Source organism: Scyliorhinus torazame, chromosome 14 (assembly GCF_047496885.1).
Source record: "Scyliorhinus torazame isolate Kashiwa2021f chromosome 14, sScyTor2.1, whole genome shotgun sequence".
NCBI lineage: Eukaryota > Metazoa > Chordata > Chondrichthyes > Carcharhiniformes > Scyliorhinidae > Scyliorhinus > Scyliorhinus torazame.
This window is the reverse complement of record NC_092720.1, coordinates 108,888,164-108,906,114: the sequence shown is the minus strand read 5'-3', so window position 1 is coordinate 108,906,114 and position 17,951 is coordinate 108,888,164. Positions and strand designations below refer to the sequence as shown.

General features: G+C 51.2%; 1 protein-coding gene across 7 annotated transcripts in view; it reads right to left on the bottom strand.

Annotated features, from left to right (window-relative positions):
* The window catches only part of LOC140389953 (hepatic and glial cell adhesion molecule-like), a 55,190-nt gene extending 37,369 nt beyond the window's left edge, over nucleotides 1-17,821 (bottom strand). For all 7 annotated transcript variants that reach the window (XM_072474652.1, XM_072474648.1, XM_072474646.1 and 4 more), the window contains exons 1-3: nucleotides 17,653-17,821; nucleotides 7,322-7,685; nucleotides 6,671-7,030 (exon numbers count right to left, since the gene is read on the bottom strand). In XM_072474652.1, the coding sequence (XP_072330753.1) occupies nucleotides 6,671-7,030; nucleotides 7,322-7,334 (373 nt within the window). In that variant the 5' untranslated portion in view covers nucleotides 7,335-7,685; nucleotides 17,653-17,821. The remainder of the gene's footprint in view (nucleotides 1-6,670; nucleotides 7,031-7,321; nucleotides 7,686-17,652) is intronic.
* Between the last annotated feature and the right edge of the window lie 130 nt (nucleotides 17,822-17,951).

Below are 17,951 nucleotides of genomic sequence, written 5' to 3'. Positions count from 1 at the left end.
AAACGTCCAACCGGGATCCTGCTGTATCATGGTGAGAAACCAATTGTCACCACTTAAGCCCTATTTCCATGCAAGTAACGGGAGCCACCCCACATCCAATTGCCTCCCGCGATCCAGCGGCCTCCCCAGCAAGTGGTCATGCTGGAGCCAATTAGTACTCCTTTTCAAAAACGTGAACTTACCGGATTGGCCGCTGAGGGGACCCGAATATGTGAGCAGCCATCTTCGCTCACAGGCAGTTAGCTTGGGTGCACTGGGCATGCTGCCCCTTTGCTCGGGGGTGGGGGCAACCAGGGGTTGCAGCCCTGGGAGGTGGACACCATGGGAGGCTGGGTTAGGGTCACGTGCTGATTTGGCGGGGGGGGGGGGGGAAGAGAGAGGCCTCGACCATCCGCAGGTCCTCCATGCCAACCACTGGACCATGTGTTCCTGTTCCGGGAGCAACCCTAGTCCCTGCCTGTTTGTCCAACAATCACCCTTAGCTCACACAGACTGTGGAGGTCTCTGGCTGTGTGGTGCAGGCTGTTGTAAATAGGAGATTTGCAATTGTGGTCAAGTGAGCACTTCACACATCTCGGGCGTCATTCTCCAACCCCCCGCCGGGTCGGAGAATGGCCGTTGGCCGCCGTGCATCCCGCCCCCGCCGAAGTCTCCGGTACCGGAGACTTCGGCGGGGTCGGGAATCGGGCCGCGCCGGTTGGCGGGACCCCCCGCTCAATTCTCCGGCCTGGATGGGCCGAAGTCCCGCCCAGAAATTGCCTGTCCCGCCGGCGTAAATCAAACCTGGTATTTACCGGTGTGACCAGGCGGCGTGGGCGGGCTCCGGGGTCCTGGGGGGGCGATCTGACCCCGGGGGGTGCCCCCACGGTGGCCTGGCCCGCGATCGGGGCCCACCGATCCGCGGGCGGGTCGGTGCCGTGGGGGCACTCTTTCCCTTCCGCCTCCGCCACGGTCTCCACCATGGCGGAGGCGGAAGTGACTCTCCCCACTGCGCATGCGCGGGAAACTGTCGGCGGCCGCTGACGCTCCCGCGCATGCGCCGCATTTCCGCGCCAGCTGGCGGGGCAACAAACGCCATTTCCACCAGCTGGTGGGGCGGAAATCCCTCCGGCGTCGGCCTAGCCCCTCAATGTTGGGGCTAGGCCGCCAAAGATGCGGAGCATTCCGCACCTTTGGGGCGGCGCGATGCCCGTCTGATTGGCGCCAGTCGGCGGACATCGCGCCGTTGGTGGAGAATTTCGTCCCTCAAGTGGATCTCCGTGGGTGGGCGGGCCATGAGGGGCTCATTGCCTAACATCCCTTTCATACCTTCATGCATGGACACTGTGGGACACCGGGCACATGTCTGTGGCTGCTGCCTCCCAGTGTTCATCTACCCCTGCACCCCCCCCCCCCCCCCCCCCACACACACACACACAATTGCCCTCTCAGTGATCCTCTCCGTGCTTGGCCTTCTTTGCTCTACCGCCACGTTTAGGTGTACCCCCAGGATGCATCAGAGGTGGAGGCAGCCAGTTGCTTACCTCGTCCTGTGCCCTTCGATGCACCTGGCAGGCATCCTCTGGGGCTGGAGGGCCCCACCTCACTTGACGGCGGCACATGCCCAGCCATGCTGCCCTGTTCCGGGTGATGACAGAGAGGAGTGGCCTCATCAGAGGGGTGGAACCCAGAGGAGTTGGTGTGGCCACCGTCTCCAGTCCATAGGATGGGTTTGGGTTTCCACCCTGTGCCCCCTCCTCCCACTCGTTACCCAGAGGTTAATCATGGGGTTCACCTCGGGATCGAGGGGCAGCTGGTTCGAGCCCGGCTGTCCCTGTGTCATCTGGCTCTGCCAGCCCTGGTGCCTGCATCATGGTGTCAACGCCCTCGGCGATGCTCCTCAGTGATTGAGCCATGCCCACCTGCAACTGGGACAAGTTCCACAGCAACTCGGCCATTCCGTTGAGACTTCACGCTCAGCGCCTCACCAAGGTCAACCTGGTACTGGGCCATGTCCCCCAACGAGTCGGACATTCTGCCGAGGCAGTCAGCCATGGCCGTCACCGAATGCCGCGCCTTGGACATCTCCACTAATGCTGCTGATGTTGTGCACCAGGCTCTCCACTGCGGTCGCCACCATAGCTGTGTTGGCCTTGGTGCCACGCATTGCCGATGACCGGAGCCTCTGGGACTTCTGCAATCAGCTATGGACCTGCTGGAGCGTCACTACCCTCTGAATGTCCCAGCTTCTCTCTAACGTCTCCATCAGCTCCTCGTTCCATAGGCTCAGCATCTAGCTGGGATCCAGCAGACCTCCGACAACTGTCTCACCTGTGTGTTATTGCCTCCTCCTGATGTGCATCAGCGACTGTGTGGTGCTCACTAGATTCTGCCCCAGAAGCCTGTCTACTACAGTTGCGTACTGAGGTGCTTGTCTCTGTGCTAGTAGATGGTGGGGATGGCAGCTGTGATGTATTGATGGTGGCATCCTCGGAGCTCTCCTCTGAGGTGGTCTCATGGGAGGCAATGGAGGACTAGCGCCGTTGGCTGGAGGACCTCTAGGAGAATGAACACATAGTCAGTGGGAAGGATGGGTCAGTCTTTATGTCAATAACTCATGTTTGACAGGTCCTCGGGTGGAGCCCGGTGGATCCTCGTATCTGCGGCGTACACCGACCTCCGCATTGGTGACCGCTTTGCCTTCGGCCACTCTCGTAATCTCCAGGGCTCGTTCCTCAAGGGTCTTGAGTATTCTTATATCCGGCATCCACTCCGCCAGTCTGGGCCCTCTCCCGACGATTGGGGGACAGCATCTCCTGCGGAGATAGAGAGGGCATTGGTAGCCACATGTTCGGTTCACATTGGTGGGGCAGGGCTGTGAAGGAAGATTAGTTGGGGGTGGGGTGAAGTGATGGCTGGGATGAAGGGGGGGCTGAAAAGGTGGGTTGGTCACGTGGGGATGAGAAGGTCTCGGGGGGGGGGGTCAACCCATGCATGCAGCCCGATGTAAGTTGTTGACCTTGCAGTACTGGAGGCCAGTCCTCCTGGTCACGCTTCCTGAGCTGGCGGCCACGGCCACCCTTATCCCAGGCGGCTCTGGCTGCCCTGTGGCTCTCCTTCCGGGACCCTATGGGGACAGGACATCCCTCCTGGCCTCAGCCACATCTAGTGCCCTCCCTAGGTCCACGTCTCCAAACCGTGGGGCTGGTCGTCTGGGTGCTATGGCCGCAAGCTGACTGGGGTTGGCTGAGCGAGTGCTGTTTAAGTGCTGCTCGACCTTGTTAGTGGCGGGCTGGCAAGCGCGGTCCCAGTGAAGGCTAGAGAGCCTTCATTTGTGGTGAGAAGCCCGTAAGGCCTCGTTAAGTGGACCAATCGATGTTGTATTGCGTTGCCAGCCTCGCCGGGCAGCTCGTGGCAGTTCCCACGCACTACAGCACTTAGAAATCTTTCCGGAGAATCGCGCCCATGAGGTATTTCTGAGTATTAATAAACCAGAACACAGATGAAATATTTTGATTCTGTTTTGTATTTTAAACAGACTAACATTAAAGCCTGAAGTTCCAATGTAATACAAGCCCTGATATGTACGGCACAGTGGTTATCACTGCTGCCTCACAGCGCCAGGGTCCCGAGTTCAATTTCAGCCTTGGGTAACTGTGTGGAGTTTGCCCTTTCTCCCGGTGTCTGCGTGGGTTTCCTCCATATGCTCCAGTTTCCTCCCACAGTCCAAAGTGTAGATTAGGTAGACTGACTATGCTAAACTTCACCATAGCATCCAGGGATGTGCAGGTTAGGTCGGGTGATGGGGTTGTGGGAATGGGGTGAGGGGCCCAGGTGGGACCCGCTTTCAGAGGGGTAGGGCCTGAGACCCGCCCACCTATTCACCATCCCTGACCTGCCAATTTCCCGCTGGTGTTTCTAATGTGCTCCTGCCGTTCGGGAACCTCGCATGGCAGCCGCCACAGTTGGCGGAGGGCCGACCGGAGGGCTGACCGGAGGGCAGGGCGGGCCTCATTCGGGACTGGGGGCCTAAGTGTGGGCACTATTTCGGCGGTCCAGGTCCGCGGGCTGAGTAAGCCATGGAGCATGGCGTGTCCGCTAGAGGCCGGACCGCGTGAGTATCCCGAATGGCAGGACCAAGTTAGATCCACGCCGTCGGGAATTTGGCCGGTAGGGGGCGGAGAATGGTGGGGCAGATCTCCAGCAATGGCCGCAGGTAGGAACTATGCGGCGCAGCGTACACCTGGAGAATCGGGAACCGGCGCCGGTCCCTATTCCATGTGCGGAAATGGATTCTCCTCCCCGGCGCCGGCTGCGATTTTGGCGTCGGGGCGCTGAGAATCCAGCCCCAGGATCAATATCATCACATAGTATCAATAATGCAGTATATAGACTTATATCAACATATCATTTGCAATATGCTTAAAATTAATTTGTTTAATCATTAACGCCCCTCTGAACCCACTGAGAACAGGGCTGGATTCTCTGCTTTCGGGACTGTGGCGTCAAAAGGCCACAGATTCACTGTCTTGCAGGGGATCGGGAGCACTACTTGGGAGGTCCAGCTCTGCGATTAGTCGGCCATGCAGCACAGCGTGGCCGCTGGCGTGTGCATACAGGGCCTCTGACCTGGACGTGCGGGGCCCTTATCTGCAGCAAAAGCCGCGAGCATCCCGACGGGTCCCTGCTAGCCCCCTGCAGGGCTATGAATATGTGGCCCTTTCACGCCAGTTTTTCTGTCGTGAAAGGCCACAAGTTTTTACAATGGCGTGGGGACATAGTCCCAAAAATGGAGAATCCAGCCGCAGTTCTTTACTTAAAACAGAAACTATTTAAATTGGTCAAAAAAATAATGGGCTGGATTCTCTGTTTGCTGGTGCCAAAATTGGGAAACGAGATTGGGCGGAGAATAGCTTCCCACACCAAAATTGGGGTAGACATCAGATTGTCGCCAGATCGGGGTGTTCCGGCATCCTGAAAATGGCGTACATGCGTCGCTTGCCATGGGGGCTGAAAGTACAGGAGGCATACCATTAGCGGGCCTGACACCCGATGCTCCGGGGCCTCCGCGATTCACCGCCTCCGGTGGGCCAAATTCCCAACAGCGTAGTTCACTTGTGGTTATAAAAATCGTGAACCTGGCAGCTGAGCGAGAGAGAGGAGGTAAGAAATGCCATGGAGTGACTGCGGGCTGCTGGCCCGGACACCAGGGGCGGGGAGGGGAGGGTGAGAGGGGGAACAGGCCGAGCAGCCGGGGTGCCCCCCAGCCAGCACTGGAGCGGTGCCCAGGCACCGACCGCCATTACATTGGCCATCTTGCTGACCACCCACCCCGGCCCCGGGTTCCACAGTGACAACGGCCATATGGACGCCCCCCCCCCCCCCCCCCCGGGTTCCACATTGACAACGGCCATATGGACGCCCCCCCCCACCCATTCCACCCAACCGGTCGCCACCAACCAGGGGACCACCCAGCGCCACACCCACAGCAGCCTCCAGTGAGGGCAGTGCCAGCCAACGGTACCCCAGGCAGCAAGGACAGGTGCCAGCACCGGGGGAGGCATGCGTGGGAGGGCCCGCAGTGCCAACCGGGGCCACCATGTAGCCCGTGGAACCTGGATGGGCACGGGAGTATGTGCCATGCTAACATGTCGGCCTTTCGCACCCTGCAGATAATGGCATTTGGACACCAAACGGCGATGCTGGCCGCCGTGGCGACGGCCACAGCTCTGCAAGATGCCTTTCGGCAGCGTGAGCGGAGGCCGCAGCAGCGGAGCGGGCTGCAGAGCGGCAGGTGGCAGCCACACAGGCTGGAGAGCCTGCTGCCCAACAGGCCGAGGAGGAGGAGGAGGTGACAAGGGGGCATCGGATGAGGCCCTGCTTGTACTGCAACCGCATGTCGTTCGAGGACCTTCCGGACCGGGCATGCAGACGCAGACTGCGGATGAACAGAGGGACTGTGAGACACATATGCCAGATGATGGCACACCTGGCAACCCGGAAGTACGGGGGAGGATTCCTGCTCCCGGTGACCGTCAAGGTGACGGTCGCCCTCAACGTCTATGCGACGGGGTTGTTCCAGTCGCCAAGTGGGGACCTGTCCGGGATCTCGCAGACATCGGTGAGTGTGAGGTGTCGGTGCCAGGAGCACAGCGCTACCTCCTCACCCTGGCCGCCCTGAGGAGGTTGTGCAGTTTCTTCCTGCACTGGATGAGAGTCCGGATGCCGTTGTCCATGGCGCTGACCACATCTGCCACCTACATCAAAGCACGGCGAATGGCGGGGCTTGGTGGCCTTCCTCCTGGGCTGGGGTACAGGATCATCCGCCTCTCCTCCACAGCGGCAGGTCTCCAGTTCAGCGTCCCTAAACCGCGGCCCTGCTCTCCTTCCAGCCAGCCTGTTGACAGGGGCGGTGTGTGTGGTGGGTGGATCATTTAAGTGCAACTGCGACGTCTATGAGCCTCATGTCCGCCAATCAGGACTCGGCACCGTTTCGCTTGGAACCGGTTGTGTTCCACGTGGCGATAATGCTAACCCATTTAGAGTTTCTGAATCGGTGCAGCTGTTTTGCTGTCTCAAAATCAGAGAATCCAGCCCAATTTATATCATGAGCCCTTTCAGGCCTCAATGAAATGTTGCTACGCTGTTTCTTGCAATCCTCAAAGTTAACAGAAGTTACATCAACACTTACCAAAGACCTGCATCCTGAATGTACTTTCATCACGGTTTTTCAGTTCTGTCCCATAGTAGTCAATGTTTATTTCATATTCTCCATTATCATCAACCTGTACATCATTCAGCATCACAAAACCTCCGTCAATTACAACTCGGTGTTTATACAGTGGGTGGACAATATGCAGCTCCTCCGGATTATTAGATTTCCATGTAAAAATCTTAAAGGCCACAGGAGATTTCGATCTAAATGTAACATCATATTGATCGGTGCCTTGATGCTGGATGGGGAACAGGGCCTGTTCTCCTGCAATGGCGTTGTTGATGGTATCAGTTCTGACATTCAACGCTTCTCCACACACTATAAACAAACAGAATACTGGAAAACACAAATAGAAATTGCACACATTAATTTTTAGTCGTTAGTCAAACTGAGTGAGGTTGCAGGGAAAGGTAGGTAAAGGGTTTTTATTGATGCAGTTCAGTTTGAATGGAGATTAGGATAGTTTAAGCTTCTGCGACGCACCCAGTTATCTGTCCACAGAGTTAAAGGACTCTTGGTGAGAGTTGGAACGGTTCATTTGTTAACGGTGGCTGAATTTCGGAATGTGCTGGTGAGCTGTGTGATTTGAGCAGTTTCAGCTCCAACAATAATACTGTGGACACTTACCAAATAATTGCATCCTTAAAGTACTTTCATTGTGTTTTTGTCAGTTCTGTCCCAGTGTATTCAATGTGTATTTCATATTCCCAAGTGCCATTAACTTGGACATCACTCAGCACCACACAATCTCTCGATTCCAACTCCCGTGTTGATATGGTGGTTACACAACGTGAAATTTATCTGGATTATGCGATTTCCATGTTAAAATCTCAATGGTTTGTGGAAATCTTGATCTAAATGTTACATTATACTGATCTTCCAAAACTTGTTACTGTGTAAGGAACAGGACTTGTCCTCCTTCAGGGGTGTTAGTGATGGTATCAGCTCTGGCGGGTAATACTCCTCCACACACAAAAAAACAAATGGTGTGCTGAAAAATACAAGCATAGATCATATACGTCAATTGTTTTTTTGCTGCTCGTCGAAGAATAATAATTTTGTTTTATTCATTCATGGTATGCGGGCATTGCTGACTAGGCTAGCATTTTAACCCCATTCCTAATTGCCCTTGAGAATGTGTTAGCTGCCTTCTTGAACTGGGCTACTGCAGCCCAGGTGATGTAGGTTCACTCAGTGCTATTAGAGACAGAGTTCCAGGATTTTGATTCAGCAACAGTGATATATTTCCAAGACAGGGTGGTGAGTGGCTTGGATAAGAACTTCTAGGTCGCGTTGTTCCCAAGTGTCTGCTGCACTTGTCCTTCTAGATGGCAAGGTTGTGGGTTTAGAAGGAGCCTCACTGAGGTCCTGCAGTGCACCTTGTAGATCAGTGTTTTTCAAACTCCCCCCACCCCCGGAACACTCGCCATGTTTGCTTACCTTTCATGCAAAAGGGGAGCCTGCTTGGTCCTCACAATCTCACTCCAGTCAGGCTCACAGGAGAGGGCAATGTATATATCAGGTGCAGATTTCAGCCAGTTCCTTTGTGCCATCTTCATGTGAATGGAAAATCCAAACCTCGCACATGCAAGTCATTGTGAAGGGCAATAGCAACAAAGTGCTTGCTTTACTCAACATTGGATAATCCTGGGAGAGCTCCATAATGCTGACAGCCTCATGGGCTTTTGCTGTGTTTTTAATGTGCTGTCACAGGTCAGGTACAGCAGCTGAGTCTTTTTGTTTGGAGTCAGCTCTAAGTTAATAAGTGACTCTGGGCTCTCAATCTCCAAAGGAACTTTTCACACACCACTTATTTTCAATGTCTGAAACCACTCCTCTCATTTGCCAGTACTTCCCTGCATGTAACACACATCGTTATTTGCATTGGCACAAAACCATACCTCAAGAAATCGTCTTTAAGCTGCTGTTTCAGAGGTAAATTTCACTTCATAGGTTATTGACCAGAGGCCCTGGAGCTCTGTACAGAGCTAACATCGGCACTGCTCTGCCCTCGGCAGCTCTCTCCAGACTCAGATTGTGAGATCCTGGCATGTAGATACACTGCCTATTTGTGTCTCTGACCATCTGTTTCTTGTAACAAAATGATTTATCTTTTCAGTCCACTTGGTGGCAGCTGGAAAATGGAAGCTCTCCTCTGTGAATTGTCGCCAAAACTATGTGCATACAGGGTGCATGATGTGTACGTGCAAGGCGCATGGCCAGATCACTGCTGTCGCTTATGGCAGAAAGACTGCAGTCAGCCTAATTTCCTTCTCATTTAAAAGGTGACAATGCTGCCATTCTCAATTAAAATGTCAGTCACAGCCATTGGGCACTTCTCTCAGGAGCACCGTGGGAACGCCATGACCCAGTGCAGCATGTCCAGGAACTGACATGATTGACCTTCAACAACCACAACCATCTTCCTTTGTGCCATGTATGACTCCAACCAATGGAGTGACTTTCCCCTTGTTCCTATTTACTCCAGGGCTCGTTGATGCCACACCCATTCAAATACTACCTTGCTATTAAGTTCAACTTTAACTCTTGCTGAAGAGTTCAGCTCTTTTCTTCATGTTTGCACCAATGCTGTAATGTCAGGAGCTGAGTGATCCTGGTGGAACACAAACTAAGAGTCAGGAAGCAGGTTGTTACTAAGTAAGTGCCGCTTGATAGCACTCTTGATGACCACTTCCTCCTCTTTGCTGATTACTGAAAGTCGAATGATGGAACGGTAATTGGCCAGGTTGGATTTGTCCTGCGTTGCGTGTACAGGACATACATACAAAGAACAAAGAAAATTACAGCACAGGAACAGGCCCTTCTGCTCTCCCAGCCTGCGCCGATCCAGATCCTTTATCTAAACCGGTCTTCTACTTTCCAAGGATCTACTTCCCTCTGTTTCCCGCCAGTTCATACATCTGTTTAGATGCATCTTAAAATGCTATCGTGCCCGCCTCTACCACCTCCGCTGGAAAAGCGTACCAGGCACCCACCACACTCTGCATAAAAAACTTTCCACGCACATCTCCCTTAAACTTTCCCCCTCTCACCTTAAAATCGTGACCCCTTGTAATTGACATCCCCACTCTTGGAAAAAGCTAGTTGCTATCCACCCTGTCCATACCTCTCATAATTTTGTAGACCTAAATCAGGTCCCCCCTCAACCTCCGTCTTTCCAATGAAAACAATCCTAATCTACTCAACCTTTCTTCATAGCTAGCACACTCCATACCAGGCAACATCCTGGTGAACCTCCTCTGCACCCTCTCTAAAGCATCCACATCCTTCTGGTAATGTGGGGACCAGAACTGCACGCAGTATTCCAAATGTGGCTTAACCAAAGTCCTATTCAACTGTAACATGACCTGCCGACTCTTGTACTCAATACCCCGTCTGATGAAGGCAAGCATGCTGTGTGCCTTCTTGACCACTCTATCGACCTGCGTTGCCACCTTCAGGGTACAATGGACCTGAACTCCCAGATCTCTCTGTACATCAATTTTCCACAAGACTCTTCCATTGACCGTATAGTCCGCTCTTGAATTAGATCTTCCAAAATGCATCACCTCACATTTGCCTGGATTGAACTCCATCTGCCATTTCTCTGCCCAACTCTCCAATCTATCTATATTTTGCTGTATTCTGACAGTCCTCCTCGCTATCTGCAACTCCACCAATTTTAGTATCATCTGCAAACTTGCTAATCAGACCACCTATACCTTCGTCCAGATCATTTATGTATATCACAAACAACAGTGGTCTGAGCACGAATCCCTGTGACACACCACTAGTCACCGTTCTCCATTTTGAGACACTCCCTTCCGCCACTACTCTGTCTCCTGTTGCCCAGCCAGTTCTTTATCCATCTAGCTAGTACGCCCTGAACCCCATATGACTTCACTTTTTCCAATCAACCTGCTATGGGAAACTTTATCAAACGCCTTACTGAAGTCCATGTATATGACATCTACAGCCCTTCCTTCATCAATTAACTTTGTCACTTCCTCAAAGAATTCTATTAGGTTTGTAAGACATGACCTTCCCTGCACAAAACCATGCTGCCTATCACTGATAAGTCTATTTTCTTCCAAATGTGAATAGATCCTATCCCTCAGTATCTTCTCCAATAGTTTGCCTACCACTGACGTCAAGCTCACAGGTCTATAATTCCCTGGATTATCCCTGCTACTCTTCTTCAACAAAGGGACAACATTAGCAATTCTCCAGTCCTCCAGGTCCTCACCCGTGCTCAAGGATGCTGCAAAGATATCTGTTAAAGACCCACCTATTTCGTCCCTCGCTTCCCTCAGTAACCTGGGATAGATCCGATCCGGACCTGGGGACTTGTCCACCTTAATGCCTTTTAGAATACCCAAAACTTCCCCCTTCCTTGTACCATATTATATTATTATTATTTTTTAAAAAAAATTTAGTTGTTAGCCAGATCTTGGTAGAAAGTTAGAGGCATGGCAGCGAAGGGAGTGCAATGTTCCTCCTGCAGGATGTTTGAGGTGAGGGATGCCGTTAGTGTCCCTGCTGATTTTACCTGCAGGAAGTGCTGCCATCTCCAGCTCCTCCAAGACCGAGTTAGGGAACTGGAGCTGGAGTTGGAAGAACTTCGGATCATTCGGGAGGCAGAGGGGGTCATAGATAGCAGCTTTAGGGAATTAGTTACACCAAAGATTTGAGATAGATGGGTAACTGTAAGAGGGACTGGGAAGAAGCAGTCAGTGCAGGGATCCCCTGCGGTCGTTCCCCTGAGAAACAAGTATACCGCTTTGGATACTTGTGGGGGGGGCGGCTTACCAGGGGTAAGCCATGGGGTACAGGCCTCTGGCACGGAGTCTGGCCCTGTTGCTCAGAAGGGAAGGGGGGGGGAGAGGAGCAGAGCATTAGTAATTGGGGACTCGATAGTCAGGGGCACAGATAGGAGATTTTGTGGGAGCGTGAGAGACTCACGTTTGGTATGTTGCCTCCCAGGTGCAAGGGTACGTGATGTCTCGGATCGCGTTTTCCGGGTCCTTAAGGGGGAGGGGGAGCAGCCCCAAGTCGTGGTCCACATTGGCACTAACGACATAGGTAGGAAAGGGGATAAGGATGTCAGGCAGGCTTTCAGGGAGCTAGGATGGAAGCTCAGAACTAGAACAAACAGAGTTGTTATCTCTGGGTTGTTGCCCGTGCCGCGTGATAGTGAGATGAGGAATAGGGAGAGAGAGCAATTAAACACGTGGCTACAGGGATGGTGCAGGCGGGAGGGATTCAGATTTCTGGATAACTGGGGCTCTTTATGGGGAAGGTGGGACCTCTACAGACAGGATGGTCTACATCTGAACCTGAGGGGCACAAATATCCTGGAGGGGAGATTTGTTAGTGCTCTTTGGGGGGGTTTAAACTAATGCAGCAGGGGCATGGGAACCTGGATTGTAGTTTTAGGGTACGGGAGAATGAGAGTATAGAGGTCAGGAGCACAGATTTGACGTCGCAGGAGGGGGCCAGTGTTCAGTTAGGTGGTTTAAAGTGTGTCTACTTCAATGCCAGGAGTGTACAAAATAAGGTAGGGGAACTGGCAGCATGGGTTGGTACCTGGGACTTCGATGTTGTGGCCATTTCGGAGACATGGATAGAGCAGGGACAGGAATGGATGTTGCAGGTTCCGGGGTTTAAGTAAGCTCAGAGAAGGAGGCAAAAGAGGGGGAGGTGTGGCGCTGCTAGTCAAGAGCAGTATTACGGTGGCGGAGAGGATGCTAGATGGGGACTCATCTTCCGAGGTAGTTTGCGCTGAGGTTAGAAACAGGAAAGGAGAGGTCACCCTGTTGGGAGTTTTCTATAGGCCTCCAAATAGTTCTAGGGATGTAGAGGAAAGGATGGCGAGGATGATCCTGGATAAGAGCGAAAGTAACAGGGTAGTTATTATGGGAGACTTTAACTTTCCAAATATTGACTGGAAAAGATATAGTTCGAGTACATTAGATGGGTCGTTTTTTGTACAGTGTGTGCAGGAGGGTTTCCTGACACAATATGTTGACAGGCCAACAAGAGGCGAGGCCACGTTGGATTTGGTTTTGAATAATGAACCAGGCCAGGTGTTGGATTTGGAGGTAGGAGAGCACTTTGGGGACAGTGACCACAATTCGGTGACGTTTACGTTAATGATGGAAAGGGGTAAGTATACACCGCAGGGCAAGAGTTATAGCTGTGGGAAGTGCAATTATGATGCCATTAGACGTGACTTGGGGGGGGGATAGGTTGGAGAAGTAGGCTGCAAGTGTTGGGCACACTGGATAAGTGGAGCTTGTTCAAGGATCAGCTACTGTGTGTTCTTGATAAGTATGTACCGGTCAGGCAGGGAGGAAGGCGTAGAGCGAGGGAACCGTGGTTTACCAAAGAAGTGGAATCTCTTGTTAAGAGGAAGAAGGAGGCCTATGTGAAGATGAGGTGTGAAGTTTCAGTTGGGGCGATGGATAGTTACAAGGTAGCAAGGAAGGATCTAAAGAGAGAGCTAAGACGAGCAAGGAGGGGACATGAGAAGCATTTGGCAGGTAGGATCAAGGAAAACCCAAAAGCTTTCTATAGGTATGTCAGGAATAAGCGAATGACTAGGGTAAGAGTAGGACCAGTCAAGGACGGATGGGAAGTTGTGTGTGGAGTCTGAAGAGATAGGCGAGATACTAAATGAATATTTTTCGTCAGTATTCACTCAGGAAAAAGATAATGTTGTGGAGGAGAATGCTGAGACCCAGGCTATTAGAATAGATGGCATGGAGGTACGTAGGGAAGAGGTGTTGGCAATTCTGGACAGGCTGAAAATAGATAAGTCCCCGGGGCCTGATGGGATTTATCCTAGGATTCTCTGGGAGGCCAGGGAAGAGATTGCTGGACCTTTGGCTTTGATTTTTATGTCATCATTGGCTACAGGAATAGTGCCAGAGGACTGGAGGATAGCAAATGTGGTCCCTTTGTTCAAAAGGGGGAGCAGAGACAACCCCAGCAACTATAGACAGAGAGCCTCACGTCTGTAGTGGGTAAAGTCTTGGAGGGGATTATAAGAGACAAGATTTATAATCATCTAGATAGGAATAACATGATCAGGGATAGTCAGCATGGCTTTGTGAAGGGTAGGTCATGCCTCACAAACCTTATCGAGTTCTTTGAGAAGGTGACTGAACAGGTAGACGAGGGTAGAGCAGTTGATGTGGTGTATATGGATTTCAGTAAAGCGTTTGATGAGGTTCGCCACGGTCGGCTATTTCAGAAAATATGGAGGCTGGGGATGGAGGGTGATTTAGAGATGTGGATCAGAAATTGGCTAGCTGAAAGAAGACAGAGGGTGGTGGTTGATGGGAAATGTTCAGAATGGAGTTCAGTTACAAGTGGCGTACCACAAGGATCTGTTCTGGGGCCGTTGCTGTTTGTCATTTTTATCAATGACCTAGAGGAAGGCGCAGAAGGGTGGGTGAGTAAATTTGCAGACGACACTAAAGTCGGTGGTGTTGTCGACAGTGTGGAAGGATGTAGCAGGTTACAGAGGGACATAGATAAGCTGCAGAGCTGGGCTGAGAGGTGGCAAATGGAGTTTAATGTAGAGAAGTGTGAGGTGATTCACTTTGGAAGGAATAACAGGAATGCGGAATATTTGGCTAATGGTAAAGTTCTTGGAAGTGTGGATGAGCAGAGGGATCTAGGCGTCCATGTACATAGATCCCTGAAAGTTGCCACCCAGGTTGATAGGGTTGTGAAGAAGGCCTATGGAGTGTTGGCCTTTATTGGTAGAGGGATTGAGTTCCAGAGTCAGGAGGTCATGTTGCAGCTGTACAAAACTCTGGTACGACTGCATTTGGAGTATTGCGTACAGTTCTGGTCACCGCATTATAGGAAGGACGTGGAGGCTTTGGAGCGGGTGCAGAGATTTACCAGGATGTTGCCTGGTATGGAGGGAAAAATCTTATGAGGAAAGGCTGATGGACTTGAGGTTGTTTTCGTTGGAGAGAAGAAGGTTAAGAGGAGACTTAATAGAGGCGTACAAAATGATCAGGGATTTAGATAGGGTGGAGTGAGAGCCTTCTCCCGCGGATGGAAATGGCTGGCACAAGGGGACATAGCTTTAAACTGAGGGGTAATAGATATAGGACAGAGGTCAGAGGTAGGTTCTTTACGCAAAGAGTGGTGAGGCCGTGGAATGCCCTACCTGCAACAGTAGTGAACTCGCCAACATTGAGGGCATTTAAAAGTTTATTGGATAAGCATATGGATGATAATGGCATAGTGTAGGTTAGATGGCTTTTGTTTCGGTGCAACATCGTGGGCCGAAGGGCCTGTACTGCGCTGTATCGTTCTATGTTCCAGGAAGAACCTACTAATACGGGTTCTTGTTAAGTTGGCTCTATGTACCACTTTTAGTTGCATCAGGCTGAGCCTTGCGCACGTGGAGGTGGAGTTGACCCTATGCAGTGCTTTGCTCCAGTCTCCATCCTATTTCGATCCCCAGGTCCTCCTCCCATTTCATCTTGGTGCGTCCAGTACGGTGTCGGCTCCTTCTACCAGTCGGTCATACATGTCGCTAGTTTCCTTTCTCTAGTATGCTTGTGTCCAGAAACTCCTCCAGTAATGTGTCGTGGCGGTTGTGGGTAAGTCCTTGTCTCCTTTCAAAGGAAGTTTTTGAGTTGCAGATACCTTAGCTCGTTCCCTCAGGCTAGCTGGAATTTCTCTGTCAGTTCGTCCAGTGTTGCGACCCTGCCGTCGGTGTATAAGTCCCGGACTGTCAGTGTCCCCCCCGTCCTGTCTCCACCTTTTGAAGGTGGCGTCAATCAGTGCTGGTGTGAACCTATGGTTGTTGCAGATGGGAGCTTTGTCCGACACTTTGGTCAGTCCAAAGTGCTGCCGTAGTTGGTTCCAGGGCTGGAGGGGTGGCTACCACCACCGGGCTACTGGTGTGTTATTTGGGTGGGGATGGGAGTGCCGCCGTGGCGAGGGCCCGGAGGGAGGTCCCCTTGCAGGAGGCCTCTTCTGCACGTACCCACTCGACATCTGGCTCCTTGATCCATCCCCTTATTCGTTCGGCTGTCGCCGCCCAGTGGTAGAATTGTAGGATTGGGAGGGCTAGCCCTCCCCTTGATTTTGTAAGACCTTCTTTGGGATCCTAGCATTCTTCCCCCCCACCCCCACCAATACGAACGCCATGATTAGTTTGTCCAATGCTTTGAAAAAGGCCTTGGGGATGTAAATCGGGATGGATCTGAATAGGAAGATGTACCTGGGCAGCACGTTCATTTTGATCGTCTGGACTCTCCCCGCGAGGGAGAGTGGGAGCATGTTCCATCTATGCAGGTCCTTTTTTACTTCCTCTGTCAGACTGGTGAGGTTCCATTTGTGGATCCCTTTCCAGTTATGGGCTATTTGGATCCCCAGGTCGCGGAATGTGTGTTGGGCTTGTTTCAGTCTGCCTTTTTATCCACCTTATCTGCTGGTCCTGCTGCCTTCATACACTTCAAGATCCCTCTGGTCCTCTGTACGCCCCAGCATCCTTCTGTTCATTATATGTACCCTCGCATTGTTAGTACTCCCAAAGCATCACATTTTCAGGGTTAAATTCCGTTTGTCACATTGAAGATGGGGATATTTATGGAGCTGACCAGTACTTCACACACTTCCTCCTTAACTCTTTGTGAAGGCAATGCAAAGTACTCATTCAGAATCATACCACCATCTTATGTCTCCACATATAGGTTATCTTTTTGGGCCCTACTTTTTCCTTAGTGATCCTCTTACTCACGATGTACTAATAAAACATCTTCAGGTTCACCTCGATTATTTCCCCCAATATTCTTTCATACAAGCTGGGTCAATATCGAGAAATTCCCTCCCTAACAGCACTGCGGCTGTACCTACCTCAGGAATTGCAGCGGTTCAGGGCAACTGCCCACCACCTTCTCAAGGGCAACCGATGCTGACCATGTCCTGTAAATGACTTCAATAAAGTCCCTATTTGTTTTCCTAATTTCCTTTTCGATGTTACTCTTTCGAGTCTCTGGGTAACTTGGGCAGCTCCACATCGCGGAATTGCTGCATTTTTGTAATGAATAAACCAACCACACATTTTGAAAATAAATGTACAGCGGGCTGCAACTTTACAGCGAACAGCTCCTTAAAAAGACGCGAATAAATATTTGACCGCCTTTGTACTTCTAGTTTTCAAAGTGTTCCGCTTTCCGGGACATCAGTTTAAGGCACCGAGTCAAACTCACTAACATAGACACGTGGGGAATCCATTAACAGTATTTGAAATGAATTACCATTAGTGTTGATGATAGAATCGGTGTTCCTGTTTTACTGAAACCTCTTGTTTAGTGTTTACGGGTGGGGTTGACCGATGGTAATGACAGATTTTTGATAAATTAATAGCACAACAATTACACTTTCCGTTTAAAATACTTTGTAAAGATTTCATTGGCGAGTTACAGCCCAGCACCGAACCCGTCTTTGTGAACAAGGGAGAGATGTTTAAAACTCGCAGCTTGCTTGGTTTTCATTGGTGTCCAAGTGTGAAACTTCCATTCACATTATAGTTTCAGACCCAGCAGAGAAAATGCAGCCGAGCCAAAGATTCAGGAGAGAGAGGACAGGGTGTATAAACTAGTCCACTTCCTCAAGCTAATTACTGGTTGGTCTGATAGATTTTGTCAGCTCAATTTCAAAGTAACATCCAGATCTCCACGTTATGAAAGTATTTCTCCCTCTCACCAGGCACCTGTTTAACTGAACAATAAGTTTAAGATGCGGGAGTAATGCAGCTTGTTGGGAACTCCTTCTGCATCGTCTGAACCCCGATTTAATCAGAATGAGAGAGAAATGCTGGTCCCCAAAGACCAGAAAAGTTACCAGAAGGTTTTTCTAAACCTCTCGACATCCCATTTCCCAGCCCCAGTGAAAACCAGAGAAACTTCAATGTGGAAACTGACCTGAAATTCTCTCCTTCCAATACTTTGTGGGAAGTTTGATCAGTTTGTCTCTGACAGTCAGGCTGAGTTAGCAGCTCATGTTTGAGGGAACGGGTTCCTCCCTGGACAGGAGCCGCTTCTCGATCTCCACACTCAGCTCCTTCACTTCTGATCAGCAAACTGAATTTTACAACCCCACCCCCATTTTCGCACCTTTTCTCACAGTCCCGTATGTACAGCGAGCTGCCCCCCCCCCCCCCCGCCCCATTTTCGCGTCTTTTCTGACACTCCCTTATGTACAGCGAGCTGACGCCAACTTT